The sequence below is a fragment of the Hyla sarda genome, chromosome 7, assembly GCF_029499605.1.
Source record: "Hyla sarda isolate aHylSar1 chromosome 7, aHylSar1.hap1, whole genome shotgun sequence".
Classification (NCBI taxonomy): domain Eukaryota; kingdom Metazoa; phylum Chordata; class Amphibia; order Anura; family Hylidae; genus Hyla; species Hyla sarda.
The window spans coordinates 170,523,252-170,548,614 of record NC_079195.1 but is presented as its reverse complement, the minus strand read 5'-3'; the positions used below and the strand labels follow the sequence as shown (position 1 = coordinate 170,548,614).

General features: G+C 46.5%; 1 protein-coding gene and 1 non-coding gene across 14 annotated transcripts in view; both read right to left on the bottom strand.

The window, feature by feature from the left end:
- KAT6B (lysine acetyltransferase 6B) overlaps positions 1 to 25,363 on the bottom strand; it is a 217,042-nt gene that overhangs the window by 78,363 nt on the left and 113,316 nt on the right. The window contains exon 5 of one of the 13 annotated variants that reach the window (XM_056531274.1): positions 9,962 to 10,076. The exons of the other annotated variants lie outside the window; for them this stretch is intronic. Within the exon in view, the coding sequence (XP_056387249.1) occupies positions 9,962 to 10,076 (115 nt within the window). The remainder of the gene's footprint in view (positions 1 to 9,961; positions 10,077 to 25,363) is intronic. 13 annotated transcript variants of the gene reach the window in all.
- LOC130283719 (U2 spliceosomal RNA) lies at positions 7,684 to 7,874 on the bottom strand. The gene has a single exon (XR_008846829.1). It is a non-coding gene; the product is annotated as a U2 spliceosomal RNA (small nuclear RNA).

The window sequence follows — 25,363 nt, the reverse complement described above, 5'->3', positions numbered from 1 at the left end:
CCGCACTAAACACCCGCTCTGATGGCACACTACTGGCCGAGCAGGACAGCTTTTCCAGGGCAAACTCTGTTAGTTGCAGCCACAAATCAAGTTTGGCTGTCCAGAAGTACAGCGGCTCTTCAAGGTGTGTTGGCATGGGCAAGTCAAGGTATGCCACCACCTGCTGGTTCAGGTCCTGCTCCATGTCTACCTGCTGCTGATGAGTTGCTTCACTATGCGGGTGAAGAAAGCTACTTCATGTGGGTGAAGAAAGCTAGACTCAGGCTGCTGCTGATGGAACTGGTACTGCTCCTGCCACCCCACCCCTCCCCAGCAGCCAAGGCAGTGGAAGGTGAGCGCAGAGGGCACCCGAGTCAGACCTGCAAGAGGATGGGCGATGGCATCTGCCAACTGACTTTGTAGGATGTCTCTGTAGTAGGTCAGTTTGTCCTCCCTCTCAGTGGGTTTAAAAATGGCCCCCATTTTGCTGTGGTAGCGAGGGTCCAATAAGGCGGAGAGCCATAAGTCATCCCGCTGCCGAATGGGGACAATTCAGCGGTCACTACGCAAGCGAGCATGCATCGTACCATTTGTGCAAGTGACTCGGAAGGACTCCTTGCCTCCATCTCCACTACATACTGGCACGGTGTGTCTGGGTAATCTATCTCACCTTCCTCATAACACTCTAGCTCCTCTGGCTGCTCCTGTTCCTCCTGTCAGATGACTAGAAAAACCACCCATCTCACGAAACAAACTGTGCTCCACTCTGCCACACCCCCTCCAGTTCAGCTCCCACAGGGCTCATGTGGCCGTGAGATGTAGGCGCTACGTCTCCATTGCCCTGACCAGCCATCGTTTCCAACACGTGTTGAAGGAAATTAAGCAGTGGAATTACGTCGTTCATCCCGTAATCCTGGACACTGACTAATAATGTGGCTTCCTCAAAGGGCCTGAGCAAACGGCAGGCGTCCCGTATGAGCTGCCACTGGTTGACATTGAAGTTACACAGGGGATTCCCCCTATCCGCTTGGATCATCAAGAAATAGCTTTTCTTGATAGGTGATAGCTTTTCTTTGTTCGTATAGTCAGTCCAACATATGGAGGGTGGAATTCCAACGTGTGGCAACGTTGCAAATAAGACTATGTTGGGGGATACCGTTCTGACGCTGCAGCTCAAGGAGGGTTTGCGTTGCAGTGTATGAGTGGCTGAAGTGCATGCAAAGTTTTCTTCCCATTGCTAGCATGTCTTGTAAATGGGGGGAAAAACTTCAGGAACCGCTTGACAACCACGGGGCGCATGGCTCAGCCTTCCTTGTTGCAGATCAGACAAGATGTTCTTCCCGTTGTCAGTCACCATGGTTCCCATTTCCAGTTTTCATGGAGTAAGCCATGCTCAGATTTCTTTATGAATTACTTTTAGCAGTTCCTCCCCTGTGTGACTCAGTTCGCCAAGGCAAACCATGTGAAGAACACGGCCGTGCCCTGCACACATGTTATGCTGAAGGGGCACTGAGACACATGGTATGCTGAAGGAGCAACTTGGACAGGAGCACATTCAGCTTCTGCTCCATTGGATGGGTGAGCGCACACTGCGGTCTCATGGACATGGCTTCGCCAATGGATTGTTGTCGGAATGACCAACTAAAAGTAGGAGGAGCAGGAGCATCTGAAGCAACAGAAGGAGGGTTTGACACACAGCTCCCTCCGGCTGAGGTGGTGGAGCCTTGGCTGGCTGAAAGAGGGAGCAGCGTGCCACTAGGTGATGTCGCAGGCTGGACCACTACATAGGAGCCACAGTTCTCCCAGACTGCTTTATGGTGGCGCAGCATATGTTGACGCAGGGCCGTAGTGCCAACATTGGCAGTGCCATCGCTTCACCTTCTGCCGACACATCTTGCATGTGGCTATGTGAACCTCCTCCGGATGCTTGATGAAAAACTGCCACACCACCGAGTAGCTGATTTTCCCACCACCACTAATTGACTGCTACTGCCGCCGTCTCCAGGAACCCCTGTTCCACTACCTGACGGGAAGGTAGGCTGTCTCCTCCACTTCTTGGCTGGGCAGTAGCTGTTGACTGTCCTCTATTATATCGTCCTCGCTGAATAGTGGAGCTGAACCCACAGCATAAGATACTTCTTCAGGAGAGGGAACAGCATAGGAAAGAGGCAATGGGAGGACAGGGACTGCTCCCGGGCCATGCCAACTAAGGGTTTTGTCTGAGGAACCCACCGACTTGACTGGGGGTATCAGATGTCACTTGTGATGAAGTGGATGACCGTGTTAACCAATCAATGATGGCAGATGGGTTGCTGGTCGAGACAAGACCGCTAGCTGATACCGGGAGCTCAAGCCTCTTGCTGCGACTCCTGCTGCCACTCGCCCCTAGTCTGCTGCGACCTCTTCCTGATGACTTTAGGCCTCTGCCACTCCTGGCACTTCTCTGCCTGACATACTTAGTGCTTATATGAGGGGAGTACAATACACTTCACTATGCTTAAAACAGTATTTGTCTAGAACAGCAGCAGGTGTGTACTTTTGGCTGTCCTTTCACAGTATCTAGGCACTTGACAGATTTACAGGTACAAAATTGTACACTACTTAGATGTAGGTATGTGGTATGCACTTATGTGGGCACAAAAATGCGATACAGAACGCTTAAACTTATTTTGGCACAACACCAGCAGTACACAACAGTGCTGCAGCACACAGTCGCTGTGTACTCAACCCAAAATTGCACTCTCTCACAGACTATTAGGAATGGACTGCTGGGTGTGTATTATACCATCTACAGACTAGTATAACCAGAAGAGCATTTGTTTTGGAACAAAAAGGGCAGAAAAATGCGCTACAGTACGTATTAAAAAGTATTGGAGTAAAACACCAGCCGGTGATTACTTTTGCCTGGCCTTTCACAGTATCTAGGCCCTTGACAGATTAACAGGTACAAAATAGTACACTACTTAGATGAGAGCAGAAAAATGCGCTACAGTACACTTAATCATATTTTTGCACAACACCAGCAGTACACAACAGTGCTGCAGCACACTGTCGCTGTGTACTAAACCCAAAATTTCACTCTCTCAAAGACTATTAGGAATGGACTGCTGGGTATTATACCTTCTGCAGACTAGTATAACCAGCAGACCATTTGTTTTGGAACAAAAAAAAAAAAGGAGATTTTTGTGTACTCAACGTAAAATCTCTCTCTCTTTCTCGTAGCCTTCATTAGGGGACAACTATACTGATGGGTATATACTCTATCCACTAGGAGGCGCTAACACTAGGAAAAAAAAGTCAGCTCCTCCTTGGCAGGATATACCCGCCCACTGGAATTGAGGTAAATCAGTTTAGTCACAAACAGAAGGAGAAGCCAAAAAAGAAACCCGTCCAAAAGGACCCTAGAAACAAAACCCAGAAAAAACCTCAATAACCGGAAAAGACCATCCAGACAAAAATTGGAAAAAAAAAAATGGGTGGGTGGGTGCTGTGTCCCCCAATGAAGGCTACGAGAAAGAGAACTTATGTCGAGTACACAAAAATCTCCTTTTCTCGGTCGCTTTTCATTGGAGGACACCTATACTGATGGGACATACCAAAGCAGTCCCCTAGGGTGGGGAAAAACAACCATTAGTGAAAGGAGAGCAGTCCTGAGACTTATCCCACTCGTCCGAAGGGCCTGCAGACAAGACCCCAGGCCAGAGACAATCGAGGCCCAGAAATGGAGCTCCCGGAGATCCCCCATCCATGGATAAGGACTAGGACACCAAGGAAGAGACCGTGCTTTGCAGAGACTCTAAACCTACATCCATATGGAGAGACAAGAAAAGTTTGACTAGGAAGCCAGATGGGCCGTGAACCACCCTGTAGGAAACAACGCCAAGGAACACAGAACCAGACAGAGGGCTTGCCTGGTTTGAAAACAAAAATGGAAAAGGGAACAACAAGAGAGCCCCATCCAGAGTCAACTGATTCGAGAGAACATGGCGGAAAAACGCCAAGGCGAGCACAGACGTGGAGACCAGAAATACCACTGAAAAAAAAGAAGACGCAAACCATCTCTAGAGATATCTGGCAGATCTGCAGACCCAAAAAGCAGACAGAAGGAAGAATGGACAAAAAAAAAGTAGCAGAACGCTCTGAAAAGGGCATCCCGGAACACCAGAGCGACAGACATGGGAAGCAGAGGTTCCCGAGTCTCCTGAAAGACTTACACCCAAAAGGGTAAGTAAACCATAGGTTCGCAAAATGCCCCGGGTGACAACTTCTGTGACGAGACAGAAATAATGTGGAACAGAGAAAAGCCACCCCACAAATGGGATTGCGAAAAAGTCTGGGTAGGAGTGCTACACGTGCCCGAGACCTTAACCATCACTAAGGCCCAAGAAACCAGGAGCGCCGACCTAGAAAGAAGGCACACCACAGCATCCTGTGAGAGTGTCCAAGATAAGGAGACTAACCGGCCTTGGATGCCAGTGGTCTGAGCGGACCAGAGCAATCCGAAGCAACATCCCAGGATGGGAAATGAGAGGGAACAATCGGGAACCCTGCAGGGCACAGGAAGGTTATTCCAGAGACAGTGGTGTCAGTGAAGTGCAACTGACACTGTCAAAGGGAAGGATGAACACACCCACCAGGGATATTGCACCGAGGAAGGAAGAGAGCAATGGAAGGACCCCAACAACAGACAGTGGCTAGACCGGCTGTCATCGAGCCATACATGAGTGCATAAACTCTGCCCACAGAGGAGAGTGTCAAGGCTGCATGAGCAGCAGTAGAACACCAAGCAACCGGAAGGGAGACAGGCTGCAATAGTGAACAAAAGCACACAAGTTAAGACAGCAAAAAGCTAATCTGAATGCTCACAGCCAAAAAACAAGGGCCCAGCCCGATACCTCACCTAAACAGTGGGAAGGATCCATCTTGGTAGTACAAAGCGCTCAGCGAAATAGTCCCCTAGAAGAGGGGAAAACAAGGGGTTGTCGAGAGGAAAACCATGCTCTGAACCGCCAAGCTCTCTGGTCTCCGTACCCACTGAGGAAGGGAGATGAAAAAGTGTGCCAGGCACTGTAGGAGCAGAAAAATGCCTCCCCACATCAATGGAACGAAGTACTGAATGTGCAGAGCCCCCAGGAACTCTGCTACAACAAAACAAGGCATGGAGGAGCCAATGTGCATCCCCAGAGGGATCTGAATGCTGGACCCTAGTGCTGGGCAAAGCTACAAAGAACCAACAGCATTGAGAGGATCACCCAATCAGGGTAAAACCCTGGACCAGATGGACGCCTACGGAGTCAACCCAGTTGAGTCTATTGCAACAGAGCAGGTGCCTGAGGCACCCTGCCTAGGAACTCAGGAAGATACCTGGAGACATGGGGGGGGGGGGGCATCTGCCCCAAGCCAGCACAAAAGAGTTCAACCGCCGCAGACCTGTGGAAACAAGATCACAGGAAGGCCCGAGGCACACCCCACCGACACAAGGGAAGGTGGGCTATACAGGTGCAGGGGGGGGCCTTAGCAGACCTAGGGACGCATACATTTCCAATGAACATACAGAGACCCTACCCTTCACATGGAAATGGGGGAGGAGACCTTGAGAAGTAGAAAGCCATGCAGACACAGAGTGGCTATCTGGCATGGGAACCATGGTCACACTTAGTGCTGGGCGATATGACCAAAAATGAGTATCACGGTATTTTTCTAAAGTATCACGGTATCACTGTATTTTTTTTTTTTACACTGAGACTTGCATTGAGGTGGCGTAGCGGAACTACCGAAACAGGGTAAATGGGCTTTTGGAACAAATGATCTGAACACTGGGGCAGTGGAGTACCCTTTTAAATAGATGTAACAAACAACCCTACAGCCTCCAGCTGTTGCAAAACTACAACTCACAGCATGTTGGACTATATAGTAGTGTATAGAACCCCGACTCACCTTCGCAGTTGCTGCAGGGACCGTCCGGGGAGGGTGGTCCGGGCCATCCATCCTTCCTGTAGTGTCCGGCGGCATTCCGGGTGGAGGGTGAACCGGTCCGGGCTGTCCTTCTCCGGGGGTCCTCTTCTCCACTCCGGGCAGGCTCCGGCCTAGTAACGCTGCATAGACGCCAATGCACAGTGACGTACCTGACGTCACGGCATAGTGGCGTCTATGCAGCGTACTAGGCCGGAGCCTGCCCGGAGTGGAGAAGAGGACCCCCGGAGAACAAGGACAGCCCAGACCGGTTCACCCTCCATCCGGAATGCCGCCGGACACTATAGGAAGGATGGATGGCCCGGACCACCCCCATTACGGGTAAGTTTACATTTTTTTTATAGACTCGGAGGGTGGGGGAGGGGCCCAACCGGTATAGTGCTATGGGCAAAAATCCATACCGTGGGAGAAAAAAAAAACGGTATCCGGTTCATAACGGTATACCGCCCAGCACTAGTCACACTAGGTACAGCCTTCAGACCCACACACAAAAATTGGGCCACCAGCCTCAAGCCATGAGAGTAGCAGGCATGTGGAGGGAGACCTTGTGAAGTAGGGAACTCCACAAACCAGCATGTGGCGCATTGCAGAGGGCTATGGAGCAACATGAGGAGACCCACTCGGAACTACGTCCAGGCAGTGGGTTACCTGCACGCAGTGGGAAGTGTATGGTAGATGATGCAAAGAAAAACAAGATAGCAACTATAAAGTGATGCACACCAAGAATTGCAAAATATGCATGTAAAAAAAAGTCTTTATTCATGAATCCAAGTATACAAAAGAGAGTACACAAACATTTAAAACCATTTAAAAACACACAAACAGGTGGAGGAGTGTGATCCTGCAACGCCTACCCCGTACTAGGGAAAATAACCCAACACAGATGTGCGCTGTCCCGGACCTAAACGATATGATGAGGAATTACTACATGTAACATCCAGTCCCCACAATGCATGAAAGAGAAGACAAAAACTAGCGCTCACATATACAAATAAATCACATGTACAAGTTGACTGTCTCAAATGTATAACCTACGGCTATAGTAATAATCCAAAACACCAAAATAACCACTATCATATTATAATTCAATAAATAAATGGCAGGTGATGGTTACTTTGCCAAAAATTGCAGTGTGCTATTAATACCCAAATGTAGTGAGCTAGAAGCCTGAAATGCAAGTGCTGTAGAAGTACCAGTGGGACCCATGATATCTCAGAATAAATGCCGGGACTGCATACACATCAGTACGGGGGAAGCTAATCCCACGCATTCCGGCAGGTCATTCCACCGAACACCGCGGCAGTTGTGAGATGAGTGACAGGTGAGACTACTGTCCGGCCCAATGAAAGCAGATGCAAACCATGGCCCCGCAGGAACACTTCCACAGAGACCTCGCACTGGACGTGGTGATCCGGGACAGCGGCCCAGGATGTGGCAGCCTGTGGAGGAGGGAATAATGTATGTACACATCAAGAGAACCTGGGGACACGGCAAAAATGTCATGACAACCGGTGGTAGAGAAGAAACAGTCCTGATTGTAACCCCGGTACACTTCCAAGGATTCATTAAAACCCCTGACATGACCTGTCACATATGTCTCTGACAGAGCGAGAAACCTGGCGAAAGCAGGAATGCCAGAGGCATACCTCCACTGACTCAATGCAGTGTGTCATATCAGGACTTATACAGGGAGATGGAGAAAAGAAGGGGGCCCCAATATAAGCAAATATTTTTTGGTGTACTGTACCCAAAGATACCACCCTAGCGGTCAATGCCTGGGAGCGACGGAAGCCAGCTTCCAAAGCGGCCCACGTTCTGAAAAATCCATTTACTATATGGTCACCGTATAGGGGAAGTATCAGATATAAAACTGATAAGAACCTACGCTGCACTAGATCTTTGCTAATAGGCTGAAAAAGGATAGATAGTACAGGCTAAGGCTGCAAATTTTGTGTCCCCAGAGGTCACAAGGTGCATGGAAAGGAAGGTGCAATATAATTATAGGCCACAAGGGGGCGCTAACCACCACTAAATGGTCAAAAAGACCAGCAGAAGAGAATACCTCTTGAGCTATGCCCATTCCCCCACCTCCAAAAAGGAGAGTCCAGACGTGGTGGGGAATATCGAACCCCACTGTACTACCGTAAGGATGTAGATATGTACTAGTCCATGTCCAGCCCGCCGGCACCTGTGAAGGGACGGAAGGTGGAGCTATGTCTTCCCCTCACTAGAAAAGCTGCGGGAGAAGAAACAAACAACAAAAAAAAAAAAAAAACACAGGTGCCGCTCTGAAGCAAAGCTCCGAGTCCCCGCCCATCTGAGCGGGAGAGCAGCAAGGCCCCGCGCAGACCCGCGGCCGCCGTTAGAGGAGAGCCAGCCGCAAGTCTGCACCGGCCACAACCCCCCACCAGCTGGAAGACTACGGCTCTGAACCAGAGAGAGTCAGAAGAGGGATACAGCCTGGAGGAGCTGGGAGCTATGACTGTGTTGCAATTAGTACAGGGAGCTGCCGCAAAAGCCGGCGGCTGCCCTGAGACATAACAGACATAAGAGACGGGTGAGACTAACAGTGAGAGCCCAGACCTCATAAAAGACCAGGCCAATGACCCCTTAAACTGCCCCCATGAGAGTCAGTCCATAAGGGACTGACCTAAGAGACACAAAAGAACATATTAACCCTGTAATGCCTGTGCCAGAAGGGAGAAGGACATATACTTCATATACTCACCTGTCTTCACATATTCACCTAGAGATGTTTTCAGCCAGCTTTTTAGTCACCTGCATCACGTCAGGCTGCGAAAGCGGGACAAGCAGGGAAAATAGGGGGACCTGTACCCAAGGTGCAATTCCAGGCACTGGCCATTGGTGGGAAGGGGTTAACAGTGCATACTTTTATTTTTCCCGTGCCCCTTAGCCGCCTATGGGGGAACAGGTAGCGCAATGTTCCTGAACCCCCACCTGAAAAAAAGGAGACAAAATAGAGTAAAGAACCTGACTAAACAGCCCTTACTAGAAAATAATAAAAAAGATCAGATCTGGGGAGCTCCCAGGCCTGTGTCTTGCCTCCTGCTGACACTAGTTAAAACTGATTACCTCACTTCCAGTGGGCGGGTATATCCTGCCAGGGAGGGGAAAACTTTTTTTTTCCTAGTGTCAGCGCCTCCTAGTGGCAAGAGCATATACTCATCAGTATAGGTGTCCCCCAATGAAGAGTGACTGAGAAACACAGTTGAGCTGAAAAATTACTGCTTCATCCTCTGCTGTTTCTCAAGCTGAGCCAGCTTGTTCAAATTCCTGCCTCCTCTGCTAAGGTTTATGAAGTTGAGGCAGCTTGTTGAAATGTATGAGGCAACACACAGCTCTCTGCCCCTCTTTGTAATACACTGCTGTAGAAAGTGACTGGGAGGTTAATGGCTGCAGTGGAAAAAAAATTCTGTGAAAAATGCACTGCTCTCTGTCCACCAGAACGCTGACGTGACTATGAGGTGAAATGCTGCTGTACAAAGCTTGTAACACACAGCGCTGTCCTATCTCTCTGCAGTGAAAGAATGAAGTGACTAGCCGGAATATGGCTGCCGATTATATAGGGCTGTGACATCACAGGGGTGACTGGCTGCTGATAGGCTGCATCCTGCATGTGATTCAGGGTCATCCCACCTACCCTCGTTCCCGCCTTCCCAGACATCTTTGCTGCATGTCCTCACATGTGGATCAGCCATTTTAGATGCCCTGGAGCCTGGACCGCACTAAATGGAGTTTAAAGAAGTGATCTGCGTGATAGAATTGTGGCGATATTCGGCATTCGTTGTAAATCAAATTTTTCATGAAATTAGTAATGAATTCTGATTCGTCAAATTCGATTCGCTCATCTCTAAATATAACCTTCCACCCCACACTTCCCCGGCCTCTTCTCTGGGATGGATTTAGGCAACTGCTCAGAGACCCTCCCTCCCCTGTCCGTGCCCTCTCTCTCTCTTCATTGAAGCATTGTTCATCTGTGTCTTCTCACCTCCCAGAACTTCTGTGCTGCATCTTGTGCCGAATTCTTGTCTCCTCTGTCCCCTCCAAATATAAAATATTCTCCAGTGCCCTTGCCCATCACTACCTTCCTGAGTCCCAGTGACCTGCAATAAAGATTATTTATCTTTCATCCCCAGTTCAACTCTCCCTGAAAAAAACTCAATGCAATGTTTGTATCTCAAAGTACTTTCTTAACAAAAAAAAAAAAACTACAACCCATCCCACAAAGGCATGGTTCTATACAGCCACACAAAAAAAAAAAAAAGTTGTGACTACTAAGGAAAAAAAGTATAAGGCTGCGAGGTGGGCGACAGTGCTCTTCCCTCCCTGGATGGCCACCAGATCTAAACTTTTGACTTGTCTGGACAACATGTAAAAAAAATGTTTGCCAATGACAGCTTTAAGTGATTAAAGGGGAATGTATAATCAGAAAATGAACTATTGTTTAACCCCTTAAGGACCAGAGCATTTTTTGCACATCTGACCACTGTCACTTTAAGCATATATAACTCTGGGGTGTTTTTACTTACTTATGGCATTGCATCATTTCTTGGTGAAAAATTCCAAAATTTCATGAAATTTTAAAAGGTTGCATTTTTTCCAACTTTGAAGCTCTCTGCTTGTAAGGAAAATAGACATACCAAATAAGTTATATTGCTTCACATATACAATATGTCTACTTTTTGTTTGCATCATAAAGTTGACATGTTTTTACTTTTTGAAGACATCAGAGGGATTCAAAGTTTAGCAGCAATTTTCCACGAAATTTTTCAAAATCAGAATTTTTCAGGGACCAGTTCAGTCTGAAGTGGATTTGAGGGGCCTTCATATTACAAATACCTCATAAATGACCCCATTATAAAAATGTCAACCCTCAAAGTATTCAAAAAGACATTCAGAAAGTTTGTTAACCCTTTAGGTGTTTCACAGGAATACCAGCAAAGTGAAGGAGAAAATTCTAAATCTTCACTTTTATTTTTTTTTTTTACACTCGCTTGTAGACCCATTTTTTTTTTTACAAAAAGGGTAAAAGGAGAAAAAGCCCCCCAAAATTTGTAACCCCATTTCTCTCGAGTAAGGAAATACCTCATATGTGGATGTAAATTGCTCTGCGGGTGCAGTAGAGGGCTCAGAAGGGAAGGAGCAACAATGGAATTTTGGAAAGTGAATTTTGCTGAAATGGTTTTTGGGGGGCATGTCGCATTTAGGAAGCCCCTGTGGTGCCAGAATAGCAAAAAAAAAAAAAAAAAAAACCTGCATGGCATACTATTTTGGAAACTACACCCCTTAAGGAGTACCGTGATCCTTAACACCCCACAGGTGTTTGACGACTTTTCATGAAATTTGGATGTGTAGATTAATTATTTTTCCCACTAAAATGCAGTTTTGTCCCCCCAAATTTACAATTTTTACAAGAGATAATAGGAGAAAATGCCCCCCAAAAAATGTAACCCGATTTCTTCTTAGTATGGAAATTCCCCATATGTGGACATAAAGTGCTCTGCGGGTGCACTACAATGCTCCAAAGAGAAGGAGCCACATTTAGTTTTTGGAAAGCAAACTTTGCTGAAATGGTCTTGGGGGGGGGGGGCATGTCGCATTTAGGAAGCCAAAATGCAGGAGAAAAAAAAATACACATGACACACTATTTGGGAAACAACACCCCTCAAGGAATGTATAAAGGGGGAATGTACAGTGAGCCTTTACACCCCACAGGTGTTTGACAAATTTTCGCTAAAGTTGGACATAAAATGATAAATGTTAATTTTTTTCACTAAAATGCTGTGTTTCCCCAAATTTTTCACTTTCACAAGATGTAATAGGAAAAAAGCCCCCCCCCAATTTTATTTTTTTAATACCATTTGGAGTAAGGTAATACCCCATATGTGGATGTAAAGCGCTCTGCGGGCGCACTACAGGGCTCAGAAGAAAAGGAGCATCATTGGGCTTTTGGAGAGACAATTTGGTTGCAATGGAAGTTGGGGGCCATGGGCTATTAAGGAAACTACACCCCTCACTGAATATAATAAGGGGTGCAGTGAGCATTTACACCTCACTGACAGACCTTTGGAACAGTAGGCTGTGCAAATGAAAAATTTAATTTTTCATTTTCATGGACCACTGTTCAAATAATCTGTCAGACACCGTGGGGAGTAAATTCTCACTGCACCCCTTATTACATTCCTTGAGGGGGGTACTTTCCAAAATTGGGTCACATGTGGGGGGTCCACTGTTCTGGCACCAATGGGGCTTTGTATATGCACATGGCTTTCAATTCCAGCCAAATTCTCTCTCTCCAAAAGCCCAATTCTTCTTCTCTTCGGAGCCCTGTAGTGTGTGCCCGCAGAACACTTTATATCCACATGTCGGATATTCCCTTACTCTGGGATATTCCATCATTTTGGGGTCTTTTTTCCTATTACCCCTTGTGAAAATGAAAAATTTGGGGTAACACGAGCATTTTTGTAAAAAAAAAAAAATCTAATTTTTTCATTTTCACGTCCAACTTTAACGAAAATTCGGCAAACACCTGTGGGGTGTTAAGGATCACTATACCCCTTGTTACGTGCCGTGAGGGATGTAGTTTCCAAAATGGGGTCACACGTGGGTGTTTTTTAAATTTTTTTTTGCGTTTGTCAGAACCACTAACTATCAACCACCCCTGTGTAAATCACTTCAAATGTACATGGTGCGCTCTCACTCCTGAGCCTTGTTGCGCGCCCGCAGAGCATTTTACGTCCACATATGGGGTATTGTGTTACAAATTTTGAGGGCCATTTTTTACTTTTACCTCATGTGAAAATGAAAAGTATGGGACAACGCCAGCATGTTAATGTAAAAAGTTCTTTTTTTTGTTTGTTTGTTTTTTTACACTAACCTGCTGGTGTAGACCCCAACTTTACCTTTTCATAAGGAGTAAAAGGAGGAAAAAGCCCCCCAAAATTTGTTAGGCTATTTCTCCCGAGTACAGAAATATCCCATATGTGGCACTAAACTGTTTCCTTGAAATACAACAGGGCTCCGAAAGGAGGGAGCTCCATGCACATTTGAGGCCTAAATTAGGGATTTGCATAGGGTACAGACTCTGATGCAAGCATTACACTTGCCTTCGATAACAAAAATACCCTACGACAGTGTTTCCCTAACAGGGTGCCTCCAGTTGTTGCAAAACTCCCAGCATACCTGGACAGTCAATGGCTGTCCAGCAATACTGGGAATTGTTGTTTTGCAACAGCTGGAGGCTCCATTTTGGAAACAGTGTAGTATGAGAAGTTTTTCCCTTTTATTGGGGGGTGGGGGGTAACTGTAAGGGGGTGTATATGTAGTGTTTTACTCTTTATTTTGTGTAGTGTAGTGTTTTTAGGGTACAATCACACAGGCGGGGCTTTACAGCAAGTTTCCCGCTGGGAGTTTGAGCTGCAGCGAAAAAATTTCCACAGCTCAAACCTGCAGCGGGAAAACTCACTGGGGTGGGGACCTCCGGCTGTTGCAAAACTACAAGTCCCAGCATGCACAAAGGGCATGCTGGGAGTTGTAGTTTTGCCACCAACTGTTGCAAAATTACAACTCACCTCCTGCTGTTTACAACCCACCCTCCGCCACTAAAGACGCTGCTGCCGCCGCCGGGGTCCTCCGCCAGCGATGCCAGGGACCTTTGACGCTGATGCCAGGGACCCAAGACCGCCCCGATTGCTGTCCAGCAGGCTATGTGATTGATCGGCTGTCCAGACCAACCAATCAAGCGATCGTGAGGTGGCACCTGTGCCACCTCCATCCTGCTGGATAAGGGTGTCTCGGACAGCCCCTATCACCGTTTCTTCCGGGTCATCAGAGACCCGATTGACCCGGAATCGCTGCAGATCGCTGGTCTGAATTGATCGGCGATTGCAGATATGGGAGGGTCTCAGGACCCCCCACCCCCAGGGGTTTGCACGAGATGCCTGCTAAGAGATTTCAGCAGGCATCCTGTTCCGTTCACCGCCCCGGTTAACGGTGGTGAACGGAAACGTGCAGGGCGTACAGGTATGCCCTGGGTCCTTAAAGACATTTTTGGGGTAATTTTTTTTTCTATTTTACTGTCTATATTATGAAATACTTGCAGTTTTCAGTCTAGCCACTAGGCCTAAAACTAAGCTGAGTCTTCCAGTTTTGTGTGTGATAAAAAGGAGGCTGATGAGAAGTGATCTAGTCAGCATTACTGTATAAGGTGACACCAGTATAGAAAGAAAACAAGATATAAAGCTCACAGCTCAGCCTCCCCCTCCCTGTGGAATGACCTATGCAAAGGTTACAGAGCATTCCCAGAATGTTTCCCATTCATGCAAACAGGCAATCTCCTTTCTATTGTTGCCTATGTCCATAGGTCCTGCTGTAAAGCATCTCTTTAAATGATGTTAAAAGAGTAGTCCAGTCCTGAAAATCTTATCCCCTAATCTAAGGATAGAGGATAAGTTCCAGATCGCAGGGGGTCCGACTGCTGGGGTCCCCCGCGATCTCCTGTACGGGGCCCCGTACAAAGCAGTGGCCAACATGCCCCCTCCGGCTCTGCCATAGAGTTGTATTGAGGGGGCGTGTCAGCCGCCACTTCGTGCGGTGGTCAACACGTCCCCTTCCCACGGGCTGCCGGAGCCCCGAACAGAAGATCGCAGGGGGCCCCAGTGGTCGGACCCCCCGCGATCTGAAACTTATTTTTCAGGACTGGACTACTTCTTTAAAATAGATTAGGAAAGACGGCATCCCACATAATATTGAACAATATTTTTTTTTTCTTTTTTACAAATTTCAATTCGAACATAAAATGCTTCAGTATCTGGTTCTAATCTAGGCGATACCTTTCCTTTAAATGGGCACTGTCAGATACAAAAACTTTTTATATGTTGTACATCTTGGCAAACCATTAATCTTTCTAATATACTTCATAAGAACATTTTATTTATAAAATCATGGCTTTGTCCAAGCTGAAGCACAGGTATGGACAAAGTCCAGTGAGTGAGGGTGGGCTAGCACTCTATCTGATAGGACAGGAGAGAGCACAGAGGAGTACTAGCAGACAGGAGAGAGCACAGAGGAGTACTATCAGACAGGAGAGAGAACACAGAGGAGTACTATCAGATAGGAGAGAGCACAGATGAGTGCTAGCCCACTCTCACTTACTGGACTTAGTCCATGTTTGTGCTTCAGCTTGGACAAAGCCATGATTTTATAAGTTGTTCAGAGCAAGGTCTTGTTACCAGTGGGGTACCTCAGTGATCTGTACTGGGACCCATTTTGTTTAATATCTTTATCAGTCATCTTGCAGAAGGTCGCGATGGTAAGGTGTATCTTTTAGCTGATGACACAAAAATTTGTAACAGTGTTCATGTTCCTGGAGGGATACGCCAAATGGAAAAGGATTTGGGTAAACTAGAGGAATGGTCAGAACTCTGGCACCTAAAGTTTAATGTGGAAAAGTAAGATCATGCACTTGGGACATAAAAACACTCAGAGAAAGTATAAACTATGTGATACAGTCCTAACCTCAGTATGTGAGGAAAGGTATTTAGGGGTAATTATTTCAGAAGACTTAAAAAGGTAGGCAGACAGATGGCAGCAGGAAATGCTAGCAAAATGCTTGGGTGTACAGGGAGAGGTATTAGCAGTAGAAAGAGAGAAGTGCTCATGCCGCTGTACAGAGCACTGGTGAGACCTCACTTGGAGTATTGTGCGCAGTACTGGAGGCCATATCTCCAAAAGATATCGATATTTTGGAAAGAGTTCAGAGAAGAGCTACTAAACTAGTACATGAATTGCAGGATAAAACTTTAAGAAAGGTTAAAGTATCTTAACATGTATAGCTTTGAAGAAAGACGAGACAGAGGGGATATGATAGAAACTTTTAAATACATAAAGGGAATCAATACAGTAAAATGAGAGTATATTTAAAAGAAGAAAAGTTACCACAAGAGGACATAGTTTTAAACTAGAAGGGCAAAGAATTAACCTCTTGGGTACGCAGGGCGTACCTGTACGCCCTGAGCATGTCCAGTCCCCACCGCTCGCCGGTCCTGAGGTCCCCCCATATCGACGATCACCGCAAGTTGACGGTCAATTCAGACCGGCGATTTGCTGCGATTTTGTTCCCACCCGCTTGCCTTGCAGGGATGGGAGCCAGATGCCTGCTGAAATCATTCAGCAGGCATCTGGCACATCGTCGAGGAAGGTCCTCCATATCGGCGATAGTCTGCGATTCTGGGTCATGGGGGTCAGATGTGACCCCATGACCCAGAAAATGAAGGTTGATGATCAGTGGTATAATAAACACCACCAATCATCATCCGTACTGCAATGGGAGGTGGCAGTATTGCCAGCCCCCCCCCTCCCCACGGTACAGATGTGCTTGGACGGTCATAGTGACCGCACCAATCACAGTGTATGAGGAGGGGGGGGGGGGGGGGAGAGCAGAAGCATGTTGCTCCACTCTGATCAGCACCATTTTATATCTGGTGCTGATCAGGACGGAGCCCTATGCTTCATCTCCCCCCTCAGCAGCAATTAGGGAAAGCTTTAGATTAGGCAGGGACAGAGATAGGTGGTAAAAAATAGATTATAATTTTTATTTTATTTTTTGAAGCGTACCATACTGTAGGTGTCTGCGGATCAGCAGCACCTTTTTTTTTTTGCATGACCCAGGCCCTAGTGGGTCGCTGTAGTCTGTGCCAGTGGTTCTCTTTTTTTTTTTGGGGGGGGGCAGACTTTATTTTTTATTTTTTTTTGCTAAGCGTGTGGCCGGGCCCTCTTAGCTATAAAATTTATTTTTTGTGGTGCAAGCGCTCTTTCGAATTATGGCAGCTTTTAAAGAAAAAAAAATAATATTTTGCACCTATAGGCGGTCTGTGCCACCAGCAGGCCTGTGCTGTGTGGACGGACCATACTCTGGTGTGCGGCCTGCCCCACCGCTGTCAGTGACTGATCAGTGGGTTGTTTTGGGTTCAGGCAGGTGCATTTTTTAGGGTTAAGCGTTTTAAATTTAGTTTTTCGGGTATTTTGTGTGGGGGTCTGTACGTGCCACCAGCCACTGTTCTGGGCTGAGTGGCCGGACCCCCACTGACTTCTGCGCTCCCTGACACCACCAAGGGTTAATCAGTGTGCACACCACTGATTAGGTAAATGCTTTTTTTGGGTGCAGGGCTTTTTTTGCACTAGAAGTCTATTTTGTATTTTGTTCAATTTTTTCCCCTTTTAGTTTACATTTTTTCTGTTAGGGCGGGTTTAGTTAGGTTAGGGAGGTAGTCTCGCACCACTTCACACACCGCACATACACAAATAAAATTTTCCCCACACAACACCATCCCCATTAGAGTAGGGAAATGAGCCAGAGGAGGCATCTGCCATACTTGCCTCCAACACTGAAAGCGCCACAGAGGACGAGGAAGACTCCAGCTTCCTTATTTCTTCTGCGTCCTCCTCATCATCTGATGATGATGAGCCACAAAGGGGGCGGAGACACAGCCATGCGAGGCCGCAAACCTCCTCTGCTCCTGACCCTGTGCCCCAAGCTGGTATGAGTCCCCCCAGGCGCTCATACAATCAAGCCCCCCAGCTAAGTTTACTGGTACCTGGTGCCGGTGAACTTGTCTGGACTGAGCCAGCAGACCACGAGCCCGTGATTCCCAAGTTTGTTGGAGACTCAGGAATCAAGATTGACATAGTCGGGTTCACTGAAATGGAATATTAAATTTTTTTTTTCAGTGACTACTTTGTCAATCTGATGGTTGACGAGACAAACCTTTATGCCCAACAGTTCTTCACCGCAAACCCAGGCTCCTTATTAGTAAGGGCCGATGGCTGGTTCCAGTCAGTACAGCCGAAATGAGGACCTTTTGGGGCCTCGTGCTGCATATGGGCCTAGTTAAAAAACCAAAGGTCAGGCCGCACTGTAGTGGGGATGTCCTCTACCAGACCCTGCTCTACAGTATGGCCATGACTTGTCCCTGGTTCGAGGCCATTTGGATATGTTTGCATTATGCTGATAATGCGGCATGTCCCCCCCGAACTGATCCATTTGGGAGGCCTATGTCCCTGGAAGGGAGGTAGCTATTGAGGAGTCTCTCATCAGCTTTAAGGGGAGACTCCGCTTCCGGCAATACATCCTAACTAAGTACCTCAGGGTACACTTGCAAGTTTATAGTGTATGAGGGACAAGATTCACATTTTGAACCCCCAGAATGTCCCCCCACTATGGGTATTAGCGGGAAAATTGTTTGGGTCCTTTTGCACCCATTGCTAGATAAAGGTCACCACCTTTACGTGGATAACTTTCAGGCTGCATTCACACCACGTTATTTTTACATACGGGTGCCGGATTGAATCCTGGACTAGAATCGGTATATGGGGGGGGGGGGGGGGGGGGGGGTTGGAGTTGATCTTTCTGATCAAGTCCTCAAGCCATATAATGCCATGCCCAAAACAAGGGCATGGTACAAAAAAGTTGCGGTCTACATGGTACAGGTTGCCATATATAACTCTTTTGTACTGTCCAAGCACACTGGCACACAGAGACATTCCTGGAGTTTCAAGAGGAAGTTCTAAAGGCCCTCATCTTTGGTGACCGCCAAGTAGCGGGCAGAGCACCCCAGTCCCCGGCCAACACTTTCCATTGATGTCCCCCACACTGGAAAGAAAATCCCAGAAAAAAAATGCAGAGTGTCGCAAGATGGGGATCACCCCCACTCAATGCAACACTTGCCTTGATCATCCGGGCCTCTGCATTAAGCATTACTTCAGGGAGTATCACACGAATGGAGCACTACATTTTAATCCTTGATTTTAATTCCCCAGAATTCGACTCCAATTTACCAGTCCAGAGTACATTGTCTTCCAAATTTTAACCCCTTCAGGACCAAGCCCATTTTGGCCTTAAGGACCAGAGCGTTTTTTGCACATCTGACCACTGTCACTTTAAACATTAATAACTCTGGAATTCTTTTAGTTATCATTCTGATTCCCGAGATTGTTTTTTCGTGACATATTCTACTTTAACATGGTGGTAAATTTTTGTGGTAACTTGCATCCGTTCCTTGTGAAAAATCCTAAAATTTGAAGAAAAATTTGAAAATTTTGCATTTTTCTAACTTTGAAGCTCTCTGCTTGTAAGGAAAATGTATATTACAAATAAAAAATTTTTTTATTCACATATACAATATGTCTACTTTATGTCTGCATCATAAAAGTGACGAGTTTTTACTTTTGGAAGACACCAGAGGGCTTCAAAGTTCAGCAGCAATTTTCCAATTTTTCACAAAATTTTCAAACTCACTATTTTTCAGGGACCAGTTCAGGTTTGAAGTGGATTTGAAGGGTCTTCATATTAGAAATACCCCATAAATGACCCCATTATAAAAACTGCACCCCCCAAAGTATTCAAAATGACATTCAGTCATCATTTTAACCCTTTAGGTGTTTCACAGGTATAGAAGCAAAGTGAAGGAGAAAATTCACAATCTTCATTTTTTACACTCGCATGTTTTTGTAGACCCAATTTTTGAATTTTTACAAGGAGTAAAAGGAGAAAATGTATACTAATATTTGTAGCCCAATTTCTCTTGAGTAAGCACATACCTCATATGTCTATGTAAATTGTTCGGCGGGCACAGTAGAGGGCTCAGAAGGGAAAGAGCGATAAGGGGATTTTGGAGAGTAAGTTTTTCTGAAATGGTTTTTGGGGGGCATGTTGCATTTAGGAAGCCCCTATGGTGCCAGAACAGCAAAAAACCCTCACATGGCAAACCATTTTGGAAACTAGACCCCTTGAGGAACATAACAAGGAATAAAGTGAGCCTTAATACCCCACAGGTGTTTCACGACTTTTGCATATGTAAAAAAATATATATTTTTTTTCACTAAAATGTGTGTTTCCCCCCAAATTTCACATTTTTCCAAGGGTTAATAGCAGGAAATACCCCCCAATATTTGTAACCCCTTCTCTTCTGAGTATGGAGGTACCCCATAAGTTGACCTGAAGTGCACTATGGGCGAACTACAATGCTCAGAAGAGAAGTAGTCATATTTGGCTTTTTGAGAGCAAATTTTGCTCGGGGGGCATGTCGCATTTAGGAAGCCCCTATGGTGCCAGAACAGCAAAAAAAAAAACACATGGCGTACCATTTTGGAAACTAGACCCCTTGAGGAATGTAACAAGGAATAAAGTGAGCCTTATTACCCCACAGGTGTTTCACGACTTTTGCATATGTAAAAAAAAAAAAAAAAAGATTGAGAAAAAAAAAAAATTTGAGAGCAAATTTTGCTCGGGGGGGGGGGGGGCATATCGCATTTAGGAAGCCCCTATGGTGCCAGGACCGCAAAATAACCCCCACATGGCATACCATTTTGGAAACGAGACCCCTTGAGGAACGTAACAAGGGATACAGTGAGCATTTGCCCCCCACTGGTGTCTGACAGATCTTTGGAACAGTGGGCTGTACAAGTTTTCATTTTCACGGCCCACTGTTCCAAAGATCCGTCAGACACCTGTGGGGGGTAAATTCTCACTGCACCCCTCATTACATTCAGTGAGGGGTGTCGTTTCCGAAATGGGGTCACATGTGGGGTTTTGTTTTTTTTTGCGTTTGTCAAAACCGCTGTAACAATCAGCCACCCCTGTGCAAATCACCTAAAATGTACATAGTGCACTCTCCCTTCTGGGCCTTGTTGTGCGCCCCCAGAGCACTTTGCGCTCACATATGGGGTATCTCTGTAGTCGGGAGAAATTGCGTTACAAATTTTGGGGGGCTTTTTTCCCTTTTACCTCTTGTGAAAATGTAAAGTATAGGGCAACATCAGCATGTTAGTGTAAAAAATTTAATTTTTTTACACTAACATTCTGGTGTAGACCCCAACATTTCCTTTTCATGAAGGGTTAAAGAAGAAAAAGCCCCCCAAACCTTGTAACGCAATTTCTCCCGAGTACGGCGATACCCCATATGTCGCCCTAAACTGTTGCCTTGAAATACGACAGGGCTCCAAAGTGAGAGCGCCGTGCGCATTTGAGGCCTAAATTAGGGATTTGCATAGGGGTGGACATAGGGGTATTCTACGCCAGTGATTCCCAAACAGGGTGCCTCCAGCTGTTGCAAAACTCCCAGCATGCGTGGACAGTCAACGGCTGTCCGGCAATACTGGGAGTTGTTGTTTTTCAACAGCTGGAGGCTCTGCTTTGGAAACAGTGGCGTACCGGACGTTCTTATTGGGGGAGGGGGGCTGTGTAGGGGTATGTGTATATGTAGTGTTTTTAACTTTTTATTTTATTTTGTGTTAGTGTAGTGTAGTGTTTTTAGGGTACAGTCACATGGGCGGGGGATTACAGCGAGTTTCCCAGCGCAAAATTTGCTGCATCTCAAGATGCGAGAAACCCACTGTAAAAGCCTCGCCCATGTGAATGTACCCTGTACATTCACAGGGGGGGGGGGGGGTGCACCAGCTGTTGCAAAACCACAACTCCCAGCATGCATGGTCTGTTAGTGCATGCTTGGAGTTATAGTTTTGCAACAGCTGGAGGCACACAGGTTAGGAAACACTGAGTTAGAAACAGACAATGTTTCCCAACCAGTGTGTCTCCAGTTGTTGCAAAACTACAACTCCCAGCATGCCCAGACAGCTGAAGGGCATGCTGGGAGTTGTAGTTCGGCAACATCTGAAGGGCCAGATGTTGCTGAACTAAAACTCACAGCATGCCTGGACAGTCAGTGCATGCTGGGAGTTGTAGTTTTGCAACAGCTGGAAGAGCACAGATTGGAGACCATTATACAATGGTCTCCAAACGGGGGCCCTCCAGATGTTGCAAAGCTACAACTCCCAGCATGCCCAGACAGCCAAAGTCTGTCTAGGCATGCTGGGAGTTGTAGTTTTCAGACTCCTAGAAGCAGCAGTGAAGATCTTCACTGCTGCCTCTGAGGACCACATACTTACCCGTCGCTGCTCGTCCACGTGGCCGGTCCCGCGCTGCTCTTCGGTCCCGCCGCTGGATCTGGTAAGGCTGCCGGTCCCCGCGTGTTCCCCCTCCTATGCTGCAGGTCCCCGCGAGCCCCTGCAGCCATCGTCCCCCGTTCTGCCCGACTTCCAGGGGCGGGCAGTGCGGGGGATCTGAACTTTCACCCCAGATCACTGTGATTGGTCCACAGGGACCAATCACAGTGATCGCTGACCAGGACCATCAATGGATGGTCCTGGGGGTGAAGCAGAAGTTGTCCCCTGCTGGAAACAGCGGGACTTCTGCCAGTTAACCCGTGCGATGCTGCGCATCGCCGGGTTAACTGAATGTCATTTATAAACGCCGGGATGCGCGAACGCACTGCACAACCCGGCGTTTATATATGACATTCTGCGGGAAGGGGTTAAAGCCAACCTCCCCCCCCCTGCACCCCCAAAAAACTATTTCCCAATACCCCTGATAATATCTCGAACAACCCCCCCCCCCCCCCCCAAAAAAAAATAAATAAATAAATAAAATGGGTCATAGGACACAGAGTCAACAGCATTGGGGGTTTGCACTTGCCTCAAATGCACAGCGCTCTCTCCCCACCTGAGCGGGGTGCGCATTTGAGGAAACAAAATAGGGACGGCCACACACATCACATTCCCAGAATGATGATTCAGAGCATAGGGTTTGGGCAGGCATCATTTTTACTTTTGGCTACACTCTGGGTCATCATTCTGGCAATATAATTGGCATATTAGTACTAAAATTGCAATTTTCATTTTCCCCAAACTACACTTCATCCATTCCTGGAAAATAAATTTAGGGAACACCTTTCTGTTCCAAATCTCCACTTCACTCCTATACACCTTCCCTAGGGGGGTCTACTGTTTGTAATAGGCTCACACATTGGTGTTCCTAGTGCTGGGCGGTATGACCAAAAAGGGATATCAAAGTATTTTTCCAAATTATGGCAGTTTCTCTGTATTTAATGTTATTTTTTTTCCCCACTCATTCCCAACCCCCCAGGGCTGGGGAACTAATCATATATGACCCACAGGCGCTGCTCTGCTTCTCTCCCCCATCCCCCCCCCCCCCCCCCGAATGAATTATCAGCCGCAGCGATCTGTCCCCACATCAGGGGACTAATCATATGTTACCTGCAGGCGCTGCTCTGCTTCTCCTGTGAGCGCTGCACATCCTCCCCACGTCGGGAAATTAATGATTTGGGGAACGGAAGCTGTCCCCTCCCCCTGCAAGCCAGTGAGCTGCAGAGCTTCTGATCCCCGTTCCTTCTGACCAGAACAGAAGCCCTGCTTCTGCAAATGCAGGACTTCTGTTATGATAAGAAGGGACAGGGATCAGAAGCTCTGCAGTGCCCGCGGCTCACTGGCTTTAAGCACTTCCAGGGGGAGGTGACCACTTCCGTTCTCCAAACAGAACAGAAGTCCTACGCCCACGGCTCACAAATCATTCATTTCCCGACATGGGGAGGATGTGCAGCGGTCACAGGAGGAGAAGCAGCGCCTGCAGGTAACATGTGATTATTCCCCTGATGTGGGGACAGACCGCTGCGGCTGATAATTCATTCAGGGGGGAGGGGCCCGACCGGTATTGCGGTATATGGAAAGATTTATATTGTTAACATAAAAAGATGCCCTGCGCCAGGTAAAGAAGACCAAACTGAGTTTCCGAGGAAACAAAGAAAGATGGACACAGTTGGAGGATAAAATTGAACAGTGGGTTATTGAACAGAGAACCACAGGTAGAAGCGTCTCTACTGTCTCTATTCGAGAGTTAAATTAAGAGTTGAATAAAATTTGACTTACCGTATCAGTTTTTTTTTCCCATTTAATGCGCCTTATAACCCGGTACGCCTTATGTATGAAAATAAACCCGTTAGCAGTCGATCATTGATAGTGCACCTTATAACACGGTGCACCTTATGGTCCGAAAAATACGGTAACCGTCAGCTACAGATATGCCATAGGCCTCAAATGCAAACAGATGTCTGACTTCTGAGCCCTGTTTTGCACCCGCCCAGCATGTTATCCCATATGTGGATGTATTTCCATAGTCAGGAGAAAAAGCCCTCCAAAATTTGTAACCCAATTTCTTCCATTATCCCTTGTAAAAAAGTTAACAATTGGGTAACCCCAGCATTTTCGTGTAAAAAATTAAATTTTTCAATTTACGGCCCACTGTTTAAAAAAACCTGTGAGTTGTAAGTACTCACTGTACCCTTTGTTACCTTCCTTGAGGGGGTGTAGTTTCAAAATTGTGGTCACATGGCGGTGTTTTTTTATTTTATTTTTTATTTTATGTCAGAACCTCAACCATCACAGTGCAAAGCACCACTTTAGGCCTCAAATCTCAAATTTAGGCTGTCTCACTTCTATGCCCTGTTTTGCACCCGCATAGTACTTTCCTGCCTTATATGGGGCATTTCCTTATTCTGAAGAAATTGGGCTACAAGTTTTGTGGAGATTTTCTCCTCTTACTACTTGTGACACTAAAAAAATTTGGGTTCATAACAGCAATTCAGTGTTAAAAATGAATTCTTTCACTTTTACGGCCCACTGTTCAAAAAACATGTGAGGTGTAAGTACTCACTATAACGCTTGTTACATTCCTTGAGGGGTGTAGTTTTTAAAATTGTGTCACATGTGTGGGGTTACAGCGGTTCTTGCACAATGGGGGCTTTGTAAACGCACATGGCCCCCCAACAAACTTCACTTCAATTCCAACAAACTTCACTCCAAAAGCCCAATGGTGCTCCTATTCTGAGCATTGCAGTGCGCCCGCAGAGCACTTTACATCCACATATGGGGTATTTTCTTTCTCAGGCGAAATTTCACTAAAAATTTTGGGGGCCTTTTGCCCTATTACCCCATGTGAAAATAAAAAATTTGGAGTAACACCATTTTAGTTTTAAATATCAAATTTTTCACTTTTACGGCCCACTGTTTAAAAAAACATGTGAGGTGTAAGTACTCACTGTAACCCTTGTTACGTTCCTGGAGGGGTGTAGTTTCCAAAATGGTCTTATATGTGGGGGTTTTCTGCTGTTCTGGCACCGTGGGGGGTTTGTAAAGGCACATGGCCCCCGACTTCAATTTCAGCAAAATTCAAAAAAAAAGTCCAATGGCGCTCCTTCTGCTCCGAGACCTGTAGTGCGCCAGCAGAGCACTTAACGTCCACATATGTGCATTTACTTAATCTGGAAAAATTGGGCTTCAAATTTTGGGGTCCATTTTCTCCTATTACCCCTTGTGAAAAAGAAAAACTTGAGATAACACCATCATTTTAGTGTTAAAAATCTCATTTTCCATTTTCACGTCCAACTTAAACGCAAAGTCATCAAACACCTGTGAGGTGTTAAGGATCACTATACCCCTTGTTACGTTCCTTGAGGGGTGTAGTTTCCAAAATAGTATGCCA